The 19,203-nt window shown below is 45.9% G+C and overlaps 1 protein-coding gene across 1 annotated transcript; it reads left to right on the forward strand.

Annotated features, from left to right (window-relative positions):
* The first annotated feature begins 9,563 nt into the window (after positions 1-9,563).
* On the forward strand, positions 9,564-11,686 carry LOC101767951 (B-box zinc finger protein 22). The gene is made up of 3 exons (XM_004960543.2): positions 9,564-10,083; positions 10,167-10,652; positions 10,770-11,686. Exons 1-3 carry the CDS (start codon positions 9,871-9,873, stop codon positions 11,049-11,051), a joined length of 981 nt encoding a protein of 326 aa, XP_004960600.1. The 5' UTR covers positions 9,564-9,870; the 3' UTR covers positions 11,052-11,686.
* Positions 11,687-19,203: the final 7,517 nt, after the last annotated feature.

Here is a 19,203-nt window from a genome sequence, read left to right on the forward strand (position 1 = left end):
GTAAGAATTAATACGTCACCTTGTGATGATTTTTATTTGTTTATTTCTTACACTACTGATGGACACGTACTCAAAGTAATACTCCTAAATTAAACTACTGCAATTCACATGTGCAGGTCGTCCTCAGCCGCGGGGTGTCGGAGGAGGAACACGACGACCAGCCCTGCTACTGCTGCGTGCAACCTGAGAGATGTTTCTTAACCTAGGAGGAATGCAAGGCAAATTGCCTCAAGTGTGACCCGGAGTGCCGCCAACCTTACCAGACAACCGTGAAGGGTATGCATGTACCGATGCAAAGAGATGCATAATAAAAGAGTCGATGACGATTTGTTTTCCCGCTTGAGTTCATTTCATTTCATTTACAAATAGCAAGTGTCCGGTTATTATTAATGTAGTACTATAGGAGTATATACTATCATCATTACATATGTTAGAACTGTCCTAATTGTACTCGGTTGCGCATGTTTCCTCACGCGGCGATGCGGCTCCGTTGGGTGCTGCGCAGGGTTAGGGTTTTCTTTCTTTCTCGTCTCCTCTTTCTTTCTCTCTTCTCACAAGTATGCTCCACTATCGGGCCAATCATTCCAAAGTCCGTACGACAGCCCACAAAGTTTCACCAGTCTTTGCGCGTCCGTCATGGCTTTCAATCATGCATGCTCATCTGGTATAAAAAAAAATCATGCATGCTCATCCCACTCATCAGAAAAGAGAGAGAGATGAAGCTATTTTCTTCTGTTACCACTCTTTTCTAATCCAAAACTATAGAGAGAAAATAATCCAGTGTTTCCAGCCGCAGCACATGAAGAGCTCCCTTTAGGTCCATGGGAGGTGGAGGTACCAAAAATATCTTACGAGCAGGCACAGGAAACACGCACGGTACGCCGGGTGGGCCACGGCATACCCTAGATCCCAGCTACCTGGTATACCTGACGATTTGCCTTCGCCCAGTTTACCTAGTTTACGCTAACCTGACACCCACATTGCGGGGCCTGATGGCGTGATAGTGTGGGGCTTGCGAATCGAGAACAGCCCGTAATTCCACCTCAAGTTCGACGACTGCGCGGAGCCTCTCCGTCAGCCCACCGGCGTTCAGCCCCAACACCAACGGCGACACGACGTCCACGTCGAGAACACCACGGCCGTCCAGATCATCAACTCCAAGATCTACAATGGTATATACGATGAAGTAGGATCCTATTTGTAGTGCCAAATTGGTGGCGACGCCCTCTGACTTGAGTTCGATTATCTGACGCCGCAGGTGATGACTGCGTCTCCATCGGTGCCGGCGAGTCAATCAAGATGATCTCCGTCACTTTGTTTATTGGTCCGAGAGTTTCGACGGACGATGGAGGTTTAAGATTAATCTATCTTCTATTTTTTTTCTTATTTGAAAAAAACTTATGTTCTTAAACAACGGCGGACTTTGGATATTTTTATTTATTTATGTATGAGTCCTTTTTTTATTTCAGCTCGTGAGTTTATTGAACCGACCATCAATCCATCAACATTCTTAAATTCATATCATGTGAGGCTATGATTTGTAAGTTTTCTACCCGAAAGTTTAAAACATGATTCTATCATTACATGTTTATTTTGCTATAGTATCTAGTTAGTTGTCGTACTTACATTACATAGACATTGTTTTTTTCAGAACGGTTGGATTATGAAGAGAGGCAGAGATATTGCACTTCTTTTTCAGAAACATGCAGCAAAGAAGGCAGCAGCAGCTGCTGCTTCAAATGTTGTCCCATCTCCGGTTAAAACTTTTGTGGAAGAACAGAACCAAGAGTAGGATGGAGTGATAGTTGCAGAAATCATGGATCATGTGCCCTCATCTCCGCCACTGCAACCACCCGCATCACAGCCGCCGGTTTATGACATCAATCGCCTTCTACATGATCTAGGTGAAAGGCAGCTTATTGAAAGTTATCATGTTAATGATCAAGATGCAATTCGAAGAGCAAGGGATCGCCAATTCAATTTTGTATGGATGTATAATCATGAGTGGCTTGAATATAGTATCAAGAAGGATTCTGCGTTTTGCTTTATATGCTACTTGTTCAAGAAGGGTACTGCGTCAAATACATTTATTGTTGATGGAACAAAACACTTCTCAAACATAGTGGTTCTATGGCACATAATGCATCTCAGGAGAGATACATTGGTTTAAATCCCAAGGTAGCAATTGATTATCACATTGAGAAGTGGACTGATGAGGATCTTCATCTTTATAAGAAAAGGTTGACATATTCACTTAGATGTATCAAGTTTCTTTTGCATCAAGAATTGGCATTTCATGGACATCATGAAAATGAAGAGTCTAGCAACAGAGGAAATTTTATTGAACTTTTGAAGTTTCTTGCAGGAAATAGTGATGAAGTGAACAAGTATGTCTTGAATAATGCTCTAGGTAATTGCACCTTAACTAGCCCAAAGATACAAAAGCAAATTATTCATTGTTGTGCCATAGAAACTAGAAAGAAAATAATTGAAGAACTTGGTGATGAGCCCTATGCAATTTTAGATGTTGAGTCCAGTGACATATCACATAAAGAACAACTAGCTCTTTGCTTGCATTATGTTGATAAACTTGGAAGACCTTGTGAACACTTTATTGGAGTTGTTCATGTAGATGATACTACCTCTTTGTCACTTAAGGAAGCTATTGAGGGTTTACTTGTTAGTCATGGATTGACTATGACTCAAATTAGAGGTCAAGGTTATGATGGAACCAGCAATATGAAAGGAGGTATTAAAGAGCTAAAAACATTGATCATGCAAGAGTCACCTTCTGCCTATTATATTCATTGCTTTACACATCAACTCCAACTAGCTCTTGTTGCTGTTGCCAAGAGAAATACTGATTGTAAGAGCTTTTTTGACAAGTATCTATCTTATTGAATATTATTGAAGTTTCTTGCAAGCGTCATGGTATGCTTCGAAATGCTAGGCTTGAGAATATTAAGAAAGCACTTGAGTGTGGTGAGCTTGAATCAGGGAGTGGACTAAATCAAGAGATGAGTTTGCCTAGACCTGGTGAAACTCGATAGGGCTCTCATTATAAAACTATATGCACCATCATTACTATGTATTCCTCAATTCATGATGTGCTTATTGATCTTGGTGATGATATTTCACATAAGGATGATTGGACAAAGATACATTTTGCACTTGGAGCATTTGAAATCTTTGAGTTCGTTTTCTTTGTGCACTTAATGTATGTTATTCTTAGATACACAAATGAGTTATTCGAGTGTTTGCAGAGAAGGGATTAAGATATTCTTAATGCAATCTCCCTTGTTAATGTGGCAAAGAACAAAATGCAACAGTTGAGGTCTGATGGTTGGGAACACTTCCTTGAGAGGGTCACTTCTTTTTGCATTAAATATGATGTTGAAGTTCCTGCTATGGATCGTGATTATGTACCATATGGAAAATCAGCAAGGTATGCCCGTGCCCAAAACCAAACAAATGATGACCATTTTAGAAGAGAAGTATATATTAGTATCATTGATCAAATTAGTCAAGAACTTGATAATCGGTTTGATGAGATCAATATGGAGCTACTTTCTTGTATGTCAGCCTTCAGTCCTTCCAATTCATTTGCTTTGTTTGATGCACAGAAGGTACGTAGATTGGCTGAATTTTATCCCAAGAACTTCTCCAACAATGATTTGCTAAAACTTGAATGCAACTTGATAATTATATTGATGACATAAGACGAGATGATAGCCTCAAGGGTCTAGACAACATCGTTGATCTCTCATTTAAGCTTGTTCAAACATGGAGGCACAAAGTGTATGATATGGTTTACTTGTTTCTCAAATTGATATTGCTTTTAATAGTGTCAACAATGAGTGTTGAAAGGGTATTTTCTGCAAGAGTTAAAGTGAAAAAAAAGTCAAGGAATAAGCTAGGTGATAGTATTTTGGACGATTGTCCGCTCACATTCATTGAGCGGAATATTTTCTTCCAAGTGAATGAAGAAGATATAATCAAGACATTCATATCATTCAAAAAGCGGTGGGTAAATAAAGCAGACAAGTAATATTGTAAGTTTCGGTTATACTTATATTTCGAACTATTTGTATTTCATTTGAACTATTTATATTGTGATTTGTTATTGTTTCTATCTTAATATTTGAATTTAAGACTTATCATGTTATTTAGTGCATGTGGTTTACCAAATTGTAAATGGTTTTATTGAATTGCATAAGATTTTTTTTGGCATACCCTATGGTAAAATTCTAGGTCCGCCGCTAACTAGTTATTGTATACTATCTCAAAATATCTCTCCAAAGGACCATGGTCAAAAGCTCATTTGCAATTATACGAGGACGACGACGTAGCTCTCAACCTTCATTGTGCCGGACATTATCTCGTGCCATCTAAGCAAGCCCTGTGGGTCCCACAGAGCCTGGAATATGAAGGCTCTGTGGTGTGCGTAGCATTCTGAATTTGCGTTGGCGGTGTGCATTGCATCCCATGGTCCCCTGCGTCTAGTTTCTGACCTAGTACCACTAGGCCTACACGTGCGTCGTTTTCGGCGCCCATATGGGTGTGGTGTGGATATGGTTTGGATACGCTCCAGTTGATACGATCAAATTTAGCACCATGCCGGCCGGATCGAATTTAAGGCGGGATAGGATGGATGGTGCCACAGTTCCCTTTCGATCGCCCTCGGTCGTCTTCCATCCATCCACCGTTTCTGCGTTTCCATGCTGCACCACTTGTTACCGGGAAAAATTCGCCATGGGTATATGCACATGGTATATATGTGTGCCTCTTAGCTGAAAATTATTTCAAGTGCTTAATGTCGTCGTCAGTTCAATACTAACTACTCTCCCTTAGTTTTTAGATGTTTAACGTGTTGTATATTTATTTGAAAACAGAGGGGTCGTGTCAAATTCTACTGTTTGACGCTCGTTAGCCTAAGCAAATGATCGAAGTGCAATCTTGGCTCTAGTGGCAAACGAGTCAAGCTCAAGCATGCAACTAAACTTTTGGGCTTATAAGGAGTTGATGAGCTTGAACATAACAAACAAGTACGCTTTTATCGTCTCATCCATGTCTATTTAAAACCTTCGACCACAAGACATAGTACACGTGTGAGCGGGAGGGCAGAGGCATATCATATATGAAAGATTTCGGCACTGTATGACAAAGACTTAACCCTCAATCACTCCCTCCCTCCATCCAGAAGTAGTACATGACAATTCAAAATTTAAGAAATCAAATTTAGGGCGCGTCTGGTAGCGCTCCCGCTGCTCCGCTCCGCGTGAGAATTGGCGGAGCGCTACCAAACGGCATCGCTGCTTGCCCGATTTGCCCCCAAATCGAATCGGAGCGATCCGCTCGATTCCACAGCGAGGGAGGAGCGGAAAAAAACCTGCTCCCCCTCCCCCCGATTCCCTTCCACTTCGCCTGTCTCGCTCGTCCCCGCCCGCCTCTCTTCCCCGACCGTCCACTGGAGCTTGGTGAGGATTCGATTCGCCAGCGGCCCCGCACTCCCCAATCGCTGGCGCAGCGCTCCCCGTCGAGGTCCCTGCCGGTGCAACACTCCCAACTGAGATCCAGGCCATGCATCTCCATCGGGAGGAATCGACGAGGCTACCATGGGCGATGGATTTTGCGTGACGAGGCTCCTCTCCAACGCCCTGACCTCCTCCTCGGACTCGCGTGATAGGCCGCGGCACACCTCTCCAACGCTTGTGCCTTCCTCGCACTCGAGCAGTAGGCGTTGCCAGCCTTCTCCAACGTCCGAGCAGCCTCCTTGCAAAGTAGGCGTCGTCGGCCCACTCCGGCGGCCACACCGTGTCGCTTCAGAGTAGCAGCAGCTCGCGAGGGATGGGGGTCTGCGGTAGCGACCGGCGAGTGATTGGATTCCATCGAGATTGAGCTAGAGCCAATGGAGAATCAGTACCAAATGGGTTTTCTGGGGGAGCAGGAGCGGCGGGAGCAAGAGCAGCAAGGAGCAGGAAGCGGAGCTGGTGTAGAGCACTGCCAAACGCGCTCTTAGCACCATGCCTACCAGATCGAATTTAAGACGGGATAGGATGGCGCCACAGTTCCCTTCGATCGCCCTCGATCGGCTTCCAATCCATCCACCGTTTTTCTACGTTCCCTTTCCGCACCACTTGTGACCGGAAAAAGTTTGCCATGGGTATATGCAATGCATATATGTGTGTGTGCCTCTCTATATGTGCACATGAAGGCTCACCGTGCCTCTGCTGAAAATTGTTTCAAGGGCTTGAAGTCATCGCTTCGATATATACTACCTACTGCCTCAGTTTTTTAAATATATGATGTTTAACGTGTTGTATATTTGAAAATAGAGGGATCATGTCAAATTCTACTGTTTGACGCTCGTTAGCTTAAGCAAATGATTGAAGTACAATAATCTTGGCTCTAGTGGTAAACGAGTCAAGCTCAAGCAACTAAACTCTTGAGCTTAAGGAGGTTGATACGCTTTTGTTGTCTCCTCCATGTGTGTTGAAAACCTTCGACGCAAGACTTACACGTGTACGTGAGCGGGAGGCCGGAGGCATATATGAAAGATTTCGTCACTGTTTATGACAAAGACTCAACCCTCAATCACTCCCTCCGTCCAGAAGTAGTAAATGACAATCCAGAATTAAGACGCCGAACTCCTGTAGCTTCAATATCTTATATATACAAAACTATGAAGATTGGTCACGGAAAATATAATACCACAAGTCAATTTTATACCGTCTTGATAGCTCAGTACTCCTACTGTCCGTTATTGCAGGGTGTATATATTTTGAATTGAAATTTTTGATGCGACTTTTAAATACTAAATTGCATATAATTTTACTAATACCAATCAAAGCTTACAACATTAAATTCTTTGTTTAAAAAATATACTGTTGATTGACGGAGAGAGTTCAACAGAAACTGAACATTGTAGCTAGAGTTGATAGACATTGATGACCCTGTCTCGCTCGACAATTATCGATTTTCACGGACACCTTTCCAGTTTGAATATAAGAGCTGGATCCAATATTGATGCCGTAGTTACGTTGTTTCTGTCCAAGTAAATGGGGACACGGAGAGTTGTTAGCTGTTAAGCAGCAGTGCGTTAACTGCCTACACAGGACACCTGCCCACTAACGATCTGGCGCGTGTTTAATCGCTAAGACGGCCACGCTCGCGCTGCCCTGCCCTCTCGTGCTCCCGACGGCTGCAGCTGCTTTATTTGTGATCCTTCACTGGCCACTCCGTTTAAATTGGTTCTTAATTTTGCAGCAACCATTATTATTACATCATGTATAACTAAGCATGATGGATAGTAGAGATTGCAAAGGTTGAGCATGCAAACACACACACACACACCCTTAGAGTGAATGAAGCTATGTGTTTTTATGATGTAGTGACTCCACCGGCCATTACGAGGCATATTTAAATTCGATCGATTGGTTGATCGGATCGTCTTGTCAGGTTCACTGTACCTTTTTGCATGGTGTATATTGTTGCATGGTCGGAGAAGTTCAACCCATCTCTTTGTTGCTACCATTTTCACCTCATTAAGACTATGGGGGTGTTTGGATAACATGTGCTAAACTTTAGCGGTGTTATATCGGATGTTCGGATGCTAATTAGGAGGACTAAACATGAGCTAATTACAAGACTAATTGCACAGATGGAGCCTAATTCGCGAGACGAATCTATTAAGCCTAATTAATTCATCATTAGCAAATAGTTACTGTAGCACCATATTGTCAAATCATGGACTAATTAGGTTTAATAGATTCGTCTCGCGAATTAGACTCCATCTGTACAATTAATTTTATAATTAGTCTATATTTAATACTCTTAATTAGTATCAAACATCTGATGTGATGGGTGCTAAACTTTAGCACCGAAAGCCAAACAGGCCCTATGTTCAAGTTGCCGACTATTCTTGTAAATACAACAATGTGGAAATTCACGTGACTACATCACTGAGTTTTTTTTCTCCTAGAATGAACAAGTGCATAGGATGAAGCATTGTTGAGGATAGTTAACTTTGTCGGTGTGGCACTAACTAGATCACATTACATGCTCTGCATCTGCATATGTATGGGATTACCGAAGGGGTGGAAAAGGCCCTACTCACCACCCCACCTGCTGCCCAGCATCGATGGAGTCGTTTTCATCCCCTTAGCTTGGAAAACTGGATACACTGAATCAGGTCCACTCTGTTGCAATGATTGCACCAACTAGGAATATAGGATGCAAGTAGCCCTGCATCACTTGGCTGCCATAATCCAGCTTGGAAAAAAAATAAAGATATGCAGGATGCTATGGACATGTTCGCTTCAGCTTATTCAGACGGCTTATCAGCCACCAAACAGTATTTTCCTCTCACAACAAATCAGCCGTTTCATCTTTTTAGCCGGCTTATAAGCTGAAGCGAACAGGCCAATGTAGAAACATACAAAAAAGCAAATGGATCGGATTTGTCAATTACCTCTTGTCACAATTCAACTTGAAAATGAATAGTGCTATATATCCAAGAAGAAAATAAGTAGTGCTATTTATGGATGATAGGTACACGTTTTGATTTTCCAATAACATATTTCATTTCAATTAAAAACAAAGTATTTTTCTTTAAATTAAATAAATATGATATCTCATATATGTGCCTACTTTATTGACTTTATTGAGCTATATGTATCTTCTATGAAGATAAAAAGTGGATCAACCTTAGAATGCATGCATTATTCTACTCAGAAGTTTAGTGATCAAGCTCAATTCGTTAGGTTCTCTGTGGTTGAATTCGTCGACTTAACTTAGGTGTTTGTATTATTGGCTAATTGTTTACTGAAGTTTTGTCCCCCTATTGTCCTTATGCGACATGACCATCAACAGTGAGGTACCTGTAGTGCAATGCATACTTTCATAACAATGAGTATGCCTACATGTATATAAGTATATTCTTTTGTACTCCATTAAAAATTTAAGGTAATTAAGTAGGTGGTTTTTATGTTATGTGAATGCAATTTGTAAACCAAATGAGCCGCGACAATGGATCAACATGTTTTTTTTGAAACTACAATGGATCAACATGTTGATAGACTCGACCCACCCCATCCTAATCCTATCTCCTCCAGGATCCTCTCCTGCAACTGGGTCATAGTTGTATGTGATAGTGTTCTGTGAAAACCAACTGCTGCCGAGTGCCAACACAGCGTAAGAAGGGATCCCTGAAATTTTGCTGTCAACGAACTTCACGACAATACAAAAGTTCAGTACCACCGTGATCGTGCAAGCTAAATTTACACCCCTGAATTATCCGAAATGGACCAAATCATTTGAAAGTGAAACAAAACTCATTCCAAGAGAAACAAAAAAGAAAAGAAAATTTCCATAAGAGAAATTGGACCAAATTAATAGTATGAGCGGATAAGTAGAGGGGTCAAATGAACAAAGAAAAATGTTATTCTCCCATGGAAATCGATCACTACTTGTGCCATAGTAGTGGTCTCACTCTATCTCCTCGCTCGGTACTGGTCACTCGTCAGTAAGCATGATCGAATAAAAGTGACGACTTTGATGGCGGTTGTATTTGTGCGGCCATCAGGGCTCGACGCCTCGTCGAACAGGAGCCGGCGACGTCGCCCCCTTCGTCCCCTCCACCGCGCCCACGCCACGAATCCATTCCATTCCCATTCCTCCCCACGCCGCGCGCCTCCATAATACCGCACCGCCACCCCCCCATGCCGCTCGCCCACCACCACCACAACCCCCGCAAAGGCCATCGGGACTTGGCATTCGATTCCCAGCCCGGCCCACGCGCTTCTCGCCCCGAGAGGAGCGGCTAGCTCTGCCTCTGCGCCCGCGGTGCCGGCGGCGGCGGCGGCGTTGTTCATGAAGGTGCTGTGCAGCGCCTGCGAGGCGGCGGAGGCGAGCGTCCTCTGCTGCGCCGACGACGCCGCCCTCTGCGCGCGCTGCGACCGCGAGGTCCACGCCGCCAACCGGTTGGCCGGCAAGCACCAGCGCTTGCCCCTCCTCGCCCCCGGCGGCCAAAACGCCGCCGCCGCCGCCGCGGCCGTGTCGCCGCCCAAGTGCGACATATGCCAGGTGCGTTCTTGATCTTGGATTGTCTTCAAGAAGATGTTATAGTTTCTTGGACTGGGCCTGATTCGCCTGCGCGGCGGGTTCAGGAAAGCGACGCCTACTTCTTCTGCCTCGAGGACCGCGCGCTGCTCTGCCGAAGCTGCGACGTCGCCGTGCACACCGCAAACACCTTTGTCTCGGCGCACCGCCGCTTCCTCCTCACCGGCGTCCAGGTCGGCCAGGAGCTGGACGACCCCGCCCCGGAGCCGCCGGAGACGTCGCCTCCCCCGCCGACGAAGAGCGACCCGGCCCCGCCGCTCTTCGGCGAGAGCGACTTCAGCTGGGCGGCCGGCGTCACCGGGACCCTCGCGGACTGGTCGGTCGTGAACGAACAGTTCGGCGGCTCCCCTGCTCCGCGCCACGCCGAGGCGGCGAGCCGGGCCACGCCGAAGCGGAGCCCGCGGGCGCCGGCGTTCGGTGCCGGTCAGGCCCGCATCGCCGGCGGGGTCATGGACTGGCCCCTGGGCGAGTTCTTCCGCGGCGTCAGCGACTTCAACGGCGGCTTCAGCTTCGGCGAGAGCGGCACCTCCAAGGTCAGCGCCAACCTCTGTTGTTTCAATAAAGATGCGGTTTTTATTGTTTGATTAAGATTAGTCAGTGGTGTTGTAATTAGTCTGGCATTCTGACGTCGTGTTTCCTGTGATCGGCAGGCCGACAGCGGGAAGCTCGGCGGCAGCGCGGGGGGCTCGCCGTACTACCGCTCGTCGTCGGAGGACCGGGACGCCAACGAGCTGTTCGGCCAGGTGCCGGAGATCCAGTGGTCGGTGCCGGAGCTCCCCTCCCCGCTGACGGCCTCCGGGCTCCACTGGCAGCACGGCGGCGGCCCCGACAGCACCGCCTTCGTGCCGGACATCTGCTCCCCGGACAGCGCCGTCCGCTGCTTCCCGACCGCCGCCGCCGCAGCAGCAGCAAAGCGCCAGAGGAATCGGTAGCACGGGGTCACCACGCCCATCAGCCCATGATTGTTCCTGCCTGCATCCTGCAGGCTGCAGCTATCTAGCTAGCTGCTGAGCCAACAGAATGCAGCTGCTGCGTCCAGGACAGCAGAACACTGACCTGATGTCCTGATGTGTGTAGCTTCATTTTGCCATGGTGGTGCTTCAACCAATCAAGATAGCAACAGAGAAGACAGTGAGTAATAGTGAGGAGGGTGGTGTTTGAGGTTGACGTTGCATCGAGCATCTATCGTCAATCCATGGCGACAGTGAGAGTAATGGGGATTTGATATTTGTGTTTGTGTGCGTGTGTTGGCTGGTGCATCTACCTAAACACTGGACGATCGAACGAGCTCGAAACTGCTAGCATTTTGACTTCCTGGCGGAGGTCTGAAACTGATGCGCTAACCGATAGCTTAGACATTGGACAGTACTATACCAGCACAGAAGATTTGATGCTGATGACGATGCTTCGTTTTCTTGTCCGTTCAAGGATTGGTGTCTCAGTGGATAGGTTCCATCAGTGTAACAAAATTACAGATGCTGGCGATGCTTGTACATTACATTAGGGCCCTTATCGTGTTGCCAATATATGCAGACTCAATTGAGTGGCCATGTTTTTCCTAAAAGTATTTACTTCAATTTCGAGTGATCAAATGTTTGAAGTCTCCAAAAAAATCAGATTTGGTGGGCTGAACTCTAGCTTCAGTATTTTACCTATCACTGTTTACTATGTAGCTTGGAATCATCTCGCGTGATGAGGACGCGCAACGTGTGCTGGACAGCGAGTTCGACCGCTTCCTCGCCACAACCATGCAACCGCAGCACTTTGCCGCGCTCCGGGACATCTTTCCGGCTGCAAATGCCCTCTCCGACGACGAGCTCCTGCGCATCGCGTCTCAAGCCGGAGCAGCGGTTACCGCACACTGATGCGATGCACGCTTCACGGTTGATCTTAAACATGGATCTGTGCAACTACAACCTCCTAGTTTGGAACACCCGTGGTTTGAACGCGCGAAGCAGGCGAGATTCACTACGATCAGTGGTTCAGGACGCCAACGCTTCGGTTGTATGCTGTCAAGAGACAAAGCTACCTGTAATATCCCCCTTCATGCTGTCTGAAATGCTAGGATCCAGCTTCTCGAGTTACTCGTACCTGCCTTCCTCTGGTGCTAGTGGGGGGATACTCATCGCGTGCCGAAGTCCGGATGTCACTTGCTCACAGGGACAGTTCTCGGTCACAGTTTCCATCGTCATGGGCACGCACGGCGAACCTTGGTGCCTCACCTCGGTGTACGGTCCGCAGCCCGACGAAGATAAGCTGGCGTTCCTCGATGAACTACGTTCGGTGCACAGCAGGCTAACCTGTCCATGGGTGCTAGCTGGAGACTTCAACCTCATCTTAAACGCCACCGATAAGAACAATGCTAACCTGAACCGGAGGAACATGGGCCGCTTCAGACGCTTTGTCCAATGGCTTGAGAAAGCACAGGAGGAAAGAGTTCTCACCGAGCAAGAATCCCAATTCAGAAAAGAACTCAAGCTCAAAACTCTTGGCCTCTCTTCCCTGGAGAGAACAATGGCACGTTTGAGAGCAAAAAATAGCCTTCCTGCGCGACGGGGACGCCAACACGAAATTGTTCCATATCCATGCAGGTCACCGTGCCAAGAAGAAATATATCGCCAAGCTACAGCAGGGACAACACACGGCATTCAGTCATGAGGAAAAGGAGGCAATGCTGTTCTCTCACTTCCATAGTATCCTAGGCACAGCTGCTGACAGGACTGAATTCATTGACTTGGAAGCTCTTGGCTTGCAACCGTTGCAGCTGCAGCACCTTGATCTGCCTTTCTCTGAAGAAGAGGTGTGGAACACTGTTAACTCCTTGACAAAGGACAAAGCACCCGGCCCAGACGGTTACACGGCCGAATTCTATCAAGCAGCGTGGCCTGTCATCAAACATGACGTGATGGCGGCGTTTAATGCCTTCTTCAGGAACAATTGCATACAGCTGCGCCGCCTGAATGGTGCCTTGATAACCCTCCTGCCAAAGGTTCCAGAGCCCAGCCAACCAGGGGATTACCGGCCCATTAGCTTGATCCATAGTTTTGCCAAACTTGTTGCCAAGCTGCTCGCTAACCGGCTCGCACCAGAACTTCAGCGCCTGATTGATATCAATCAGAGTGCGTTCATCAAGCACGGTCAATACACGACAACTTTAAGTTTGTTGAGATGGCCGCAAAAACGCTGCACCGCAGGAAGAAGGCAACTTTACAGATTAAATTGGACATCTCCAAAGCATTCGATACAGTCAATTGGCCTTTCTTGCTTCAAGTCTTGCAAGCTTTCAGGTTTGGCACCAAATGGCAGGACTGGATATCATCTCTCCTCTATACAGCCACAACCAGAGTACTTCTCAACGGTGACCCTGGAAAGTTGATTCAGAACGCGAGGGGACTACGGCAGGGTGACCCCCTGTCTCCCATGCCATTCATCACTGTCATGGAGGTCCTCCAACGTCTCATCAACAAAGCCACCTAGGTCGGAGTTCTCCAGACGCTGGTAGATGCAGCAATCAAGCATCAGTGCTCTCTATATGCTGACGACGTCATGCTTTTTGTCGCACCCAATGTTCAAGACTTGGTAACAATAAGGGATATACTGAATTTCTTTGGCAACGCTTCAAGCTTGCATACCAAATTGCTGAATTTCTTTGGCAACGCTTCAAGCTTGCATACCAAATTGCAAAAACTAGTCCATCAACCCGTACTCCTGCATGTGCTAATATTTTTAGAAGCTATTGTATTTGAAAATTATTTAAAAATTAAACTCCTAGCTAATAATCAAAATTGATTACCTACTACTCTCTTATTTTTTTCAATACGTCAACATAATATTTATATAGCTATGTACCTATCTTTGTCCAGATGTAATTGATTTTTAATTAATAATTACTCTATGCACTTTTTCATCCATGTTCATACTTTTTCTATTTTGTATCGCACCTCCAATCCTCCATACATTATGTTTAGCATACAAATCAATATTTTTCATCGATTCCTCACATACATGTATAAATGGTCTAAATGGTGACACTGTATATGCGTTAACTTAGTATTTTTATATTAATAATGACATAAATAGGTAACTTAGAATCATATATTAGCTTACTTTTTAATATTTCTGTATGATGCACATAAAGATAATTAGATTAAGATTTAGGTATTTAATTTAGGTTATTTTTAATAACAACATGATGAGGACACCACGAGTACATCTGCACCAGCAGCACCTCCGGTGTCTCCAGTTGCTCCTCCACCTCAGGCGCCTACAGTTGATCATCCAGTTGGGCCAATCACTCGGGCCCATGCGAGAGAATTAAACTTCATCATGCTGTTAAGGAATGAAGGCCCAGCGGAATAAGAAGATGGCCCAACAGGGCAGCCCAGGTGGGACGCCTAGGGTTGGGAGCCGCGGCCCTCTCGCTGGTCGCGCGCCCCCTCCTGCCGTGGCGCCTTCTCCGGACTCCAGGGGCTGCGTCCCCTTTATTTAGTCGGAGTCCCTTTTGTTTACAACTTGAGTTTTGTTTTACATCTACCTTTAGCTACTCTCGAACACGGCAAATACGCGCTGTCCTCGTGTGATTCAGAACTCCACCTTCGAGTGATATTGAGATTGCTCGCGTCTTTTTCTTGTTCGTTTTTCGATTGCGTGCAGGAAACGATCTTCGTGATCTGGCTGAGCTCGCACCGGCGAGGTTGGTAACCATCGGGAGTTGGTTCAGCGATTGCATTGGCGCTTCAGGTTCGCTCGTCGTAGTCGGATCGTGAGGGTCTACTTCCACCAAATCGAAATTATCTCCACTCACCGAAAGATCGGGCAATCCGCCTCTATCAAGTGGTATCAGCTTTCCAGGTTGATTGGTGAGTTTTAACGAGTGCTTTTCCCTTCCTACAGTCCACAAAAACCAAAACAATTTTTTTTCAGGTTAGATCCTTGTCCCAGCAACCGTTTAGCCTCGCATATTCTTTCAATAAGTGTCTTTGTTTAATTTGTGTGCTTACTCGTTCAATTGTTGTTGGTTACTTGTGTTTTAATCTCTTGTTTCTCGTTTTTCTTCTAACCCTAGTTTTCGTCGCCGCCGTTCCGCTGCTCGCCAATCCTACCACGCCGCGCCCACCGCCCCCCCTCGCGCTGTCCCCTCGCGCGAACACCCCCCACCCCTCGTGCCGCACCCCCTGGTCGTGACCAGACAACCGCGCCGCGCCATCCCACCCCTCCGATCGCCCCCTCCCCTGTCAAAAAAAAAGAAGATAGAAAGCATTAAAAAAAAGGAAAGTGCAAAAAAAAAAGGAAAGAAGCAAAAAAAAAACCAACAGGGAGAAGGAAGGTGATCCGGTTTGGTTCGGTGGAAACTCCCCTTGCGCGCGCCGTGAACCCCCCTGGGTAGCGACCCTCCGGGGCAACTCCGCACCCCCCCTCCCCACGCATACCGCGCCCTTCCCCACGCACCCCGTGCTAGCTTTTCATATCCGTATCTCTCTTTCTTGGTACATTTTTCTGAGGTTCGCCTTATTCTAGAGAGAGAGAGAGTGTTTCGAAAAAAGTGTGTGCCGCAATTTGCTGTTTGAGATCCTCTGTGTTCATATTATCGGTTTTGAGGACTCCTGAAGAAAAAAAACATCCGAAAAAAAACTTTTTGTTGCGCCCTCTCCACCTTTGCCACCTTCCTTGTTCCACTTTCGCACTTGTTTCCAACAGCGTTTGTTTCGTGTTTAGCACTATAATTCAACTTTGCATTATTGTTTGATTATGCTAATCCTTGACTTGAGTGCAGCCTACCTAGAACACCACATAGTTCTACGACGAGCTGACTTTGTTTCCAGGCAATCGCTGCTCCAATCTTTCGAGAGTTCCTCCGGTCGGCTGCGGGTCGCCCCTGTGTGCTAGGTAAGAACGGATAAGACATTGATAACAGCACTAGTGTGAGCGCCTTGTGAGCCGTTACACCCCTATTTTGGCGTCGGTTTTGTGTCTGCGCTAACCATGGCAGGTGAGGACGACAAGCAGGATGAACAGCTGCAGGACATGCGGACACAGATTGATGGACTTGCCGCAGACATCAAGACGATGCATGAATGGATGGATTCCACGGTCACTACGGCGAACGAGCGGTTCGATCAGCTCGACCTCGCACAGACAGCCACCAAGACCATGCTCGACACCATCGTGTCATGCCTCGATGCATTGAACACGATGGTCACAGATTTCCAGAAGGATTACGGTGGTGACACGGAGCAGGACGGTGGAGACCGTCGAGGCCGTGCTCACCGTGTGCCACGCCATCCCGGTAATGATTCTTTTGCTAAGATAAAATTTAAAATTCCATATTCTAATGGTAAATATGATCCTGCTGCATATCTTGATTGGGAATTAGAAGTCGAACAGAAATTTACATGCCATGATATTCCTACTAGTTCTCAAGTTAAAGCTGCTATTAGTGAATTTACTGATTTTGCTTTAATTTGGTGGCGTGAATATAAACAAAAACATCCCACTACAGCTCCACCACATGGGATCAATTAAAAGCTGCTATGCGACACAGATTTGTACCTTTCTTATTATGCCCGCGATTTGCTTAATAAAATGCAACGTTTTTCAGCAAGGTTCACAAATTGATGAAGGACCAATACCAGGAATTCCAACAGGCATGATTCATTGTGGGTTAGTGAGTAAAACGACGCTGACCATGGCCACATTTTCGTGGTGGTTTAACCGTGAAATTCAGGATATACTTGATTATAAGGAGTATTATGATATGACCACATTATTTGAATTTGCTTGCAAAGCTAAACGTGAAATGCAGGAACGCCGCTCGAAGCCATATTCTAACTCTTTTGCAGGACGAAGCTCAACATCCTGTTCAGCACTCGCGCCCCCTGCACCGTCCACGCCCGCCACTACACTGTGTGAGCGGGCAGCCACTTCTGCAGGTGCTCCCCCGTCCACAGGCGCAGCGCCTTCCACAGGCCGCACACGGGATATTCAGTGCCATCATTGCAGAGGATTTGACCATGTGTTTCGGGACTGTCCGAACAAGCGTACCTTGCTCATTCGTGACGATGGTGAGTATTCTTCCGCTAGTGATTCTGAAGATATTCAACATGCTATGCTTGCCACTGACCATGCAGCAAAAGCGGAAGTACATGTCAACCCGGGCGACGCCGATAGATATGAAAGTCTTGTTGTGCAGCATGTTCTTAGTACACAGGTCGCTCCGCCCGAGAAGAATCAGCGCCACACTCTTTTCCATACCAAGGGCGTTGTGCAGGAGCGGTCGATTCGCATCATCATCGACAGCGGCAGCTGCAACAATTTGGCGAGTACCGCGCTGGTTGAAAAGTTATCTTTACCCACTCGTAAGCATCCAAATCCATATCACATTCAATAGCTTAATGATGGTGGGAAAATTAGAATTACTCGATCGGTCTGTGTTCCTTTCTCCATGGGTGCTTATTCTGATTTTGTCGATTGTGATGTTATTCCCATGGAAGCATGCTCTCTGTTACTTGGGCGACCTTGGCAATATGATACTGATAGCTTGCATCATGGTCGTTCAAATCACTATTCTTTCATGTTTAAGGGTCAGAAAATAATTATACATCCAATGACACCTGAACAAATTCTTAAAGATGATCTTGCTAGAGCTGCTAAAACTGCTAAACAACTTGAACCATCGACCTCTGTTAATTCTGAAATCAAGTTGAATGCTCCTGTTTTGCTTGCTACACGTGCTGATTTTGATGAGTTACATGATGCTCCTTTGCCATGCTATGCCCTTTTATGCTCTAGTGTGCTCATTTCACTTGATGATGCACCATCTTTGGATATTCCCCCTGCGGTTGCTAACATTTTGCAGGAGTACGCTGATGTCTTTCTAAAAGATTTGCCACCGGGACTCCCACCACTTCGTGGCATTGAGCACCAGATCGACCTCATTCCCGGCGCACAGCTTCCGAACCACGCACCATATTATGATAAGGAGCTTTATGCTTTAGTGCGCACTTTGCATACTTGGCAGCACTACCTTTGGCATCTCGAGCTTATAATTCATTCTGATCATGAGGCTTTAAAACATATTCGTACCCCAACAAACCTGAACCGTCGTCATGCAAAATGGGTAGAATTCATTGAGTCTTTCCCTTACATTATTAAACACAAGAGCGGGAAGGAAAATGTCATTGTTGATGCTTTGTCTTGTCATTATACCATGCTGTCACAGTTAGATTTTAAAATCTTTGGCTTGCAAACTGTGAAGGATCAATATGTGGACAATGCTGATTTTAAAGATGCTTTCGCCCATTGTATTCATGACAAACCATAGGGCAAATTTCACATACAGGACGGGTTCCTATTTCACGCTAACAAGCTGTGTGTTCCAGCTAGCTCGGTTCGTCGTTTGTTGTTATAGGAAGCGCATGGAGGCGGTCTCATGGGGCACTTTGGCATCTACAAGACGCATGAAGTGCTGGCTGCCCACTTCTTTTGGCCCCGGATGCGCGTTGATGTTGAGCGCCTTATTGCACGCTGCACTACTTGCTAGAAAGCTAAGTCATGGTTGAACAACCATGTTTTGTACATGCCTTTGCCTGTTCCTACTTCCCCTTGGCTTGATATTTCTATGGACTTTGTTTTGGGATTGCCTAGAACTAAGAAGGGGAGGGACAATATTTTTGTGGTTGTTGATCGTTTCTCCAAAATGGCTCATTTTCTACCTTGTCATAAGACTGATGATGGTAGCAATGTTGCTGAATTGTTCTTTCGCGAGATTATTCGTTTGCATGGTATTCCAAATACAATAGTCTCTGATCATGATGCTAAGTTTCTCAGTCATTTTTGGAGATCATTGTGGAATAAAATGGGAACTAAATTGCTGTTTAGCACCACTTGTCACCCTCAGACTGATGGACAAACTAAGGTGGTTAATCGAACTTTGTCAACCATGCTTAGGGCTGTTTTAGATAAACACTTGAAACGTTGGGAAGATTGCTTGCCTCATGTTGAGTTTGCTTATAATCATGCAACGTATTCTTCTACAAAGATGTGTCCCTTTCAGGTTGTTTATGGTTATATTCCTCGGGCACCTAT

Source organism: Setaria italica, chromosome III (genome assembly GCF_000263155.2).
Source record: "Setaria italica strain Yugu1 chromosome III, Setaria_italica_v2.0, whole genome shotgun sequence".
Classification (NCBI taxonomy): domain Eukaryota; kingdom Viridiplantae; phylum Streptophyta; class Magnoliopsida; order Poales; family Poaceae; genus Setaria; species Setaria italica.

Bases quoted from the DNA above. Each gene is read 5' to 3' on its own strand.
- LOC101767951 (XM_004960543.2), top strand. From the start codon at position 9,871: ATGAAGGTGCTGTGCAGCGCCTGCGAGGCGGCGGAGGCGAGCGTCCTC. The intron at 10,084-10,166 runs GTGCGTTCTTGA...CGGCGGGTTCAG, and splicing joins CCAAGTGCGACATATGCCAG to GAAAGCGACGCCTACTTCTT. The intron at 10,653-10,769 runs GTCAGCGCCAAC...TGTGATCGGCAG, and splicing joins GCGAGAGCGGCACCTCCAAG to GCCGACAGCGGGAAGCTCGG.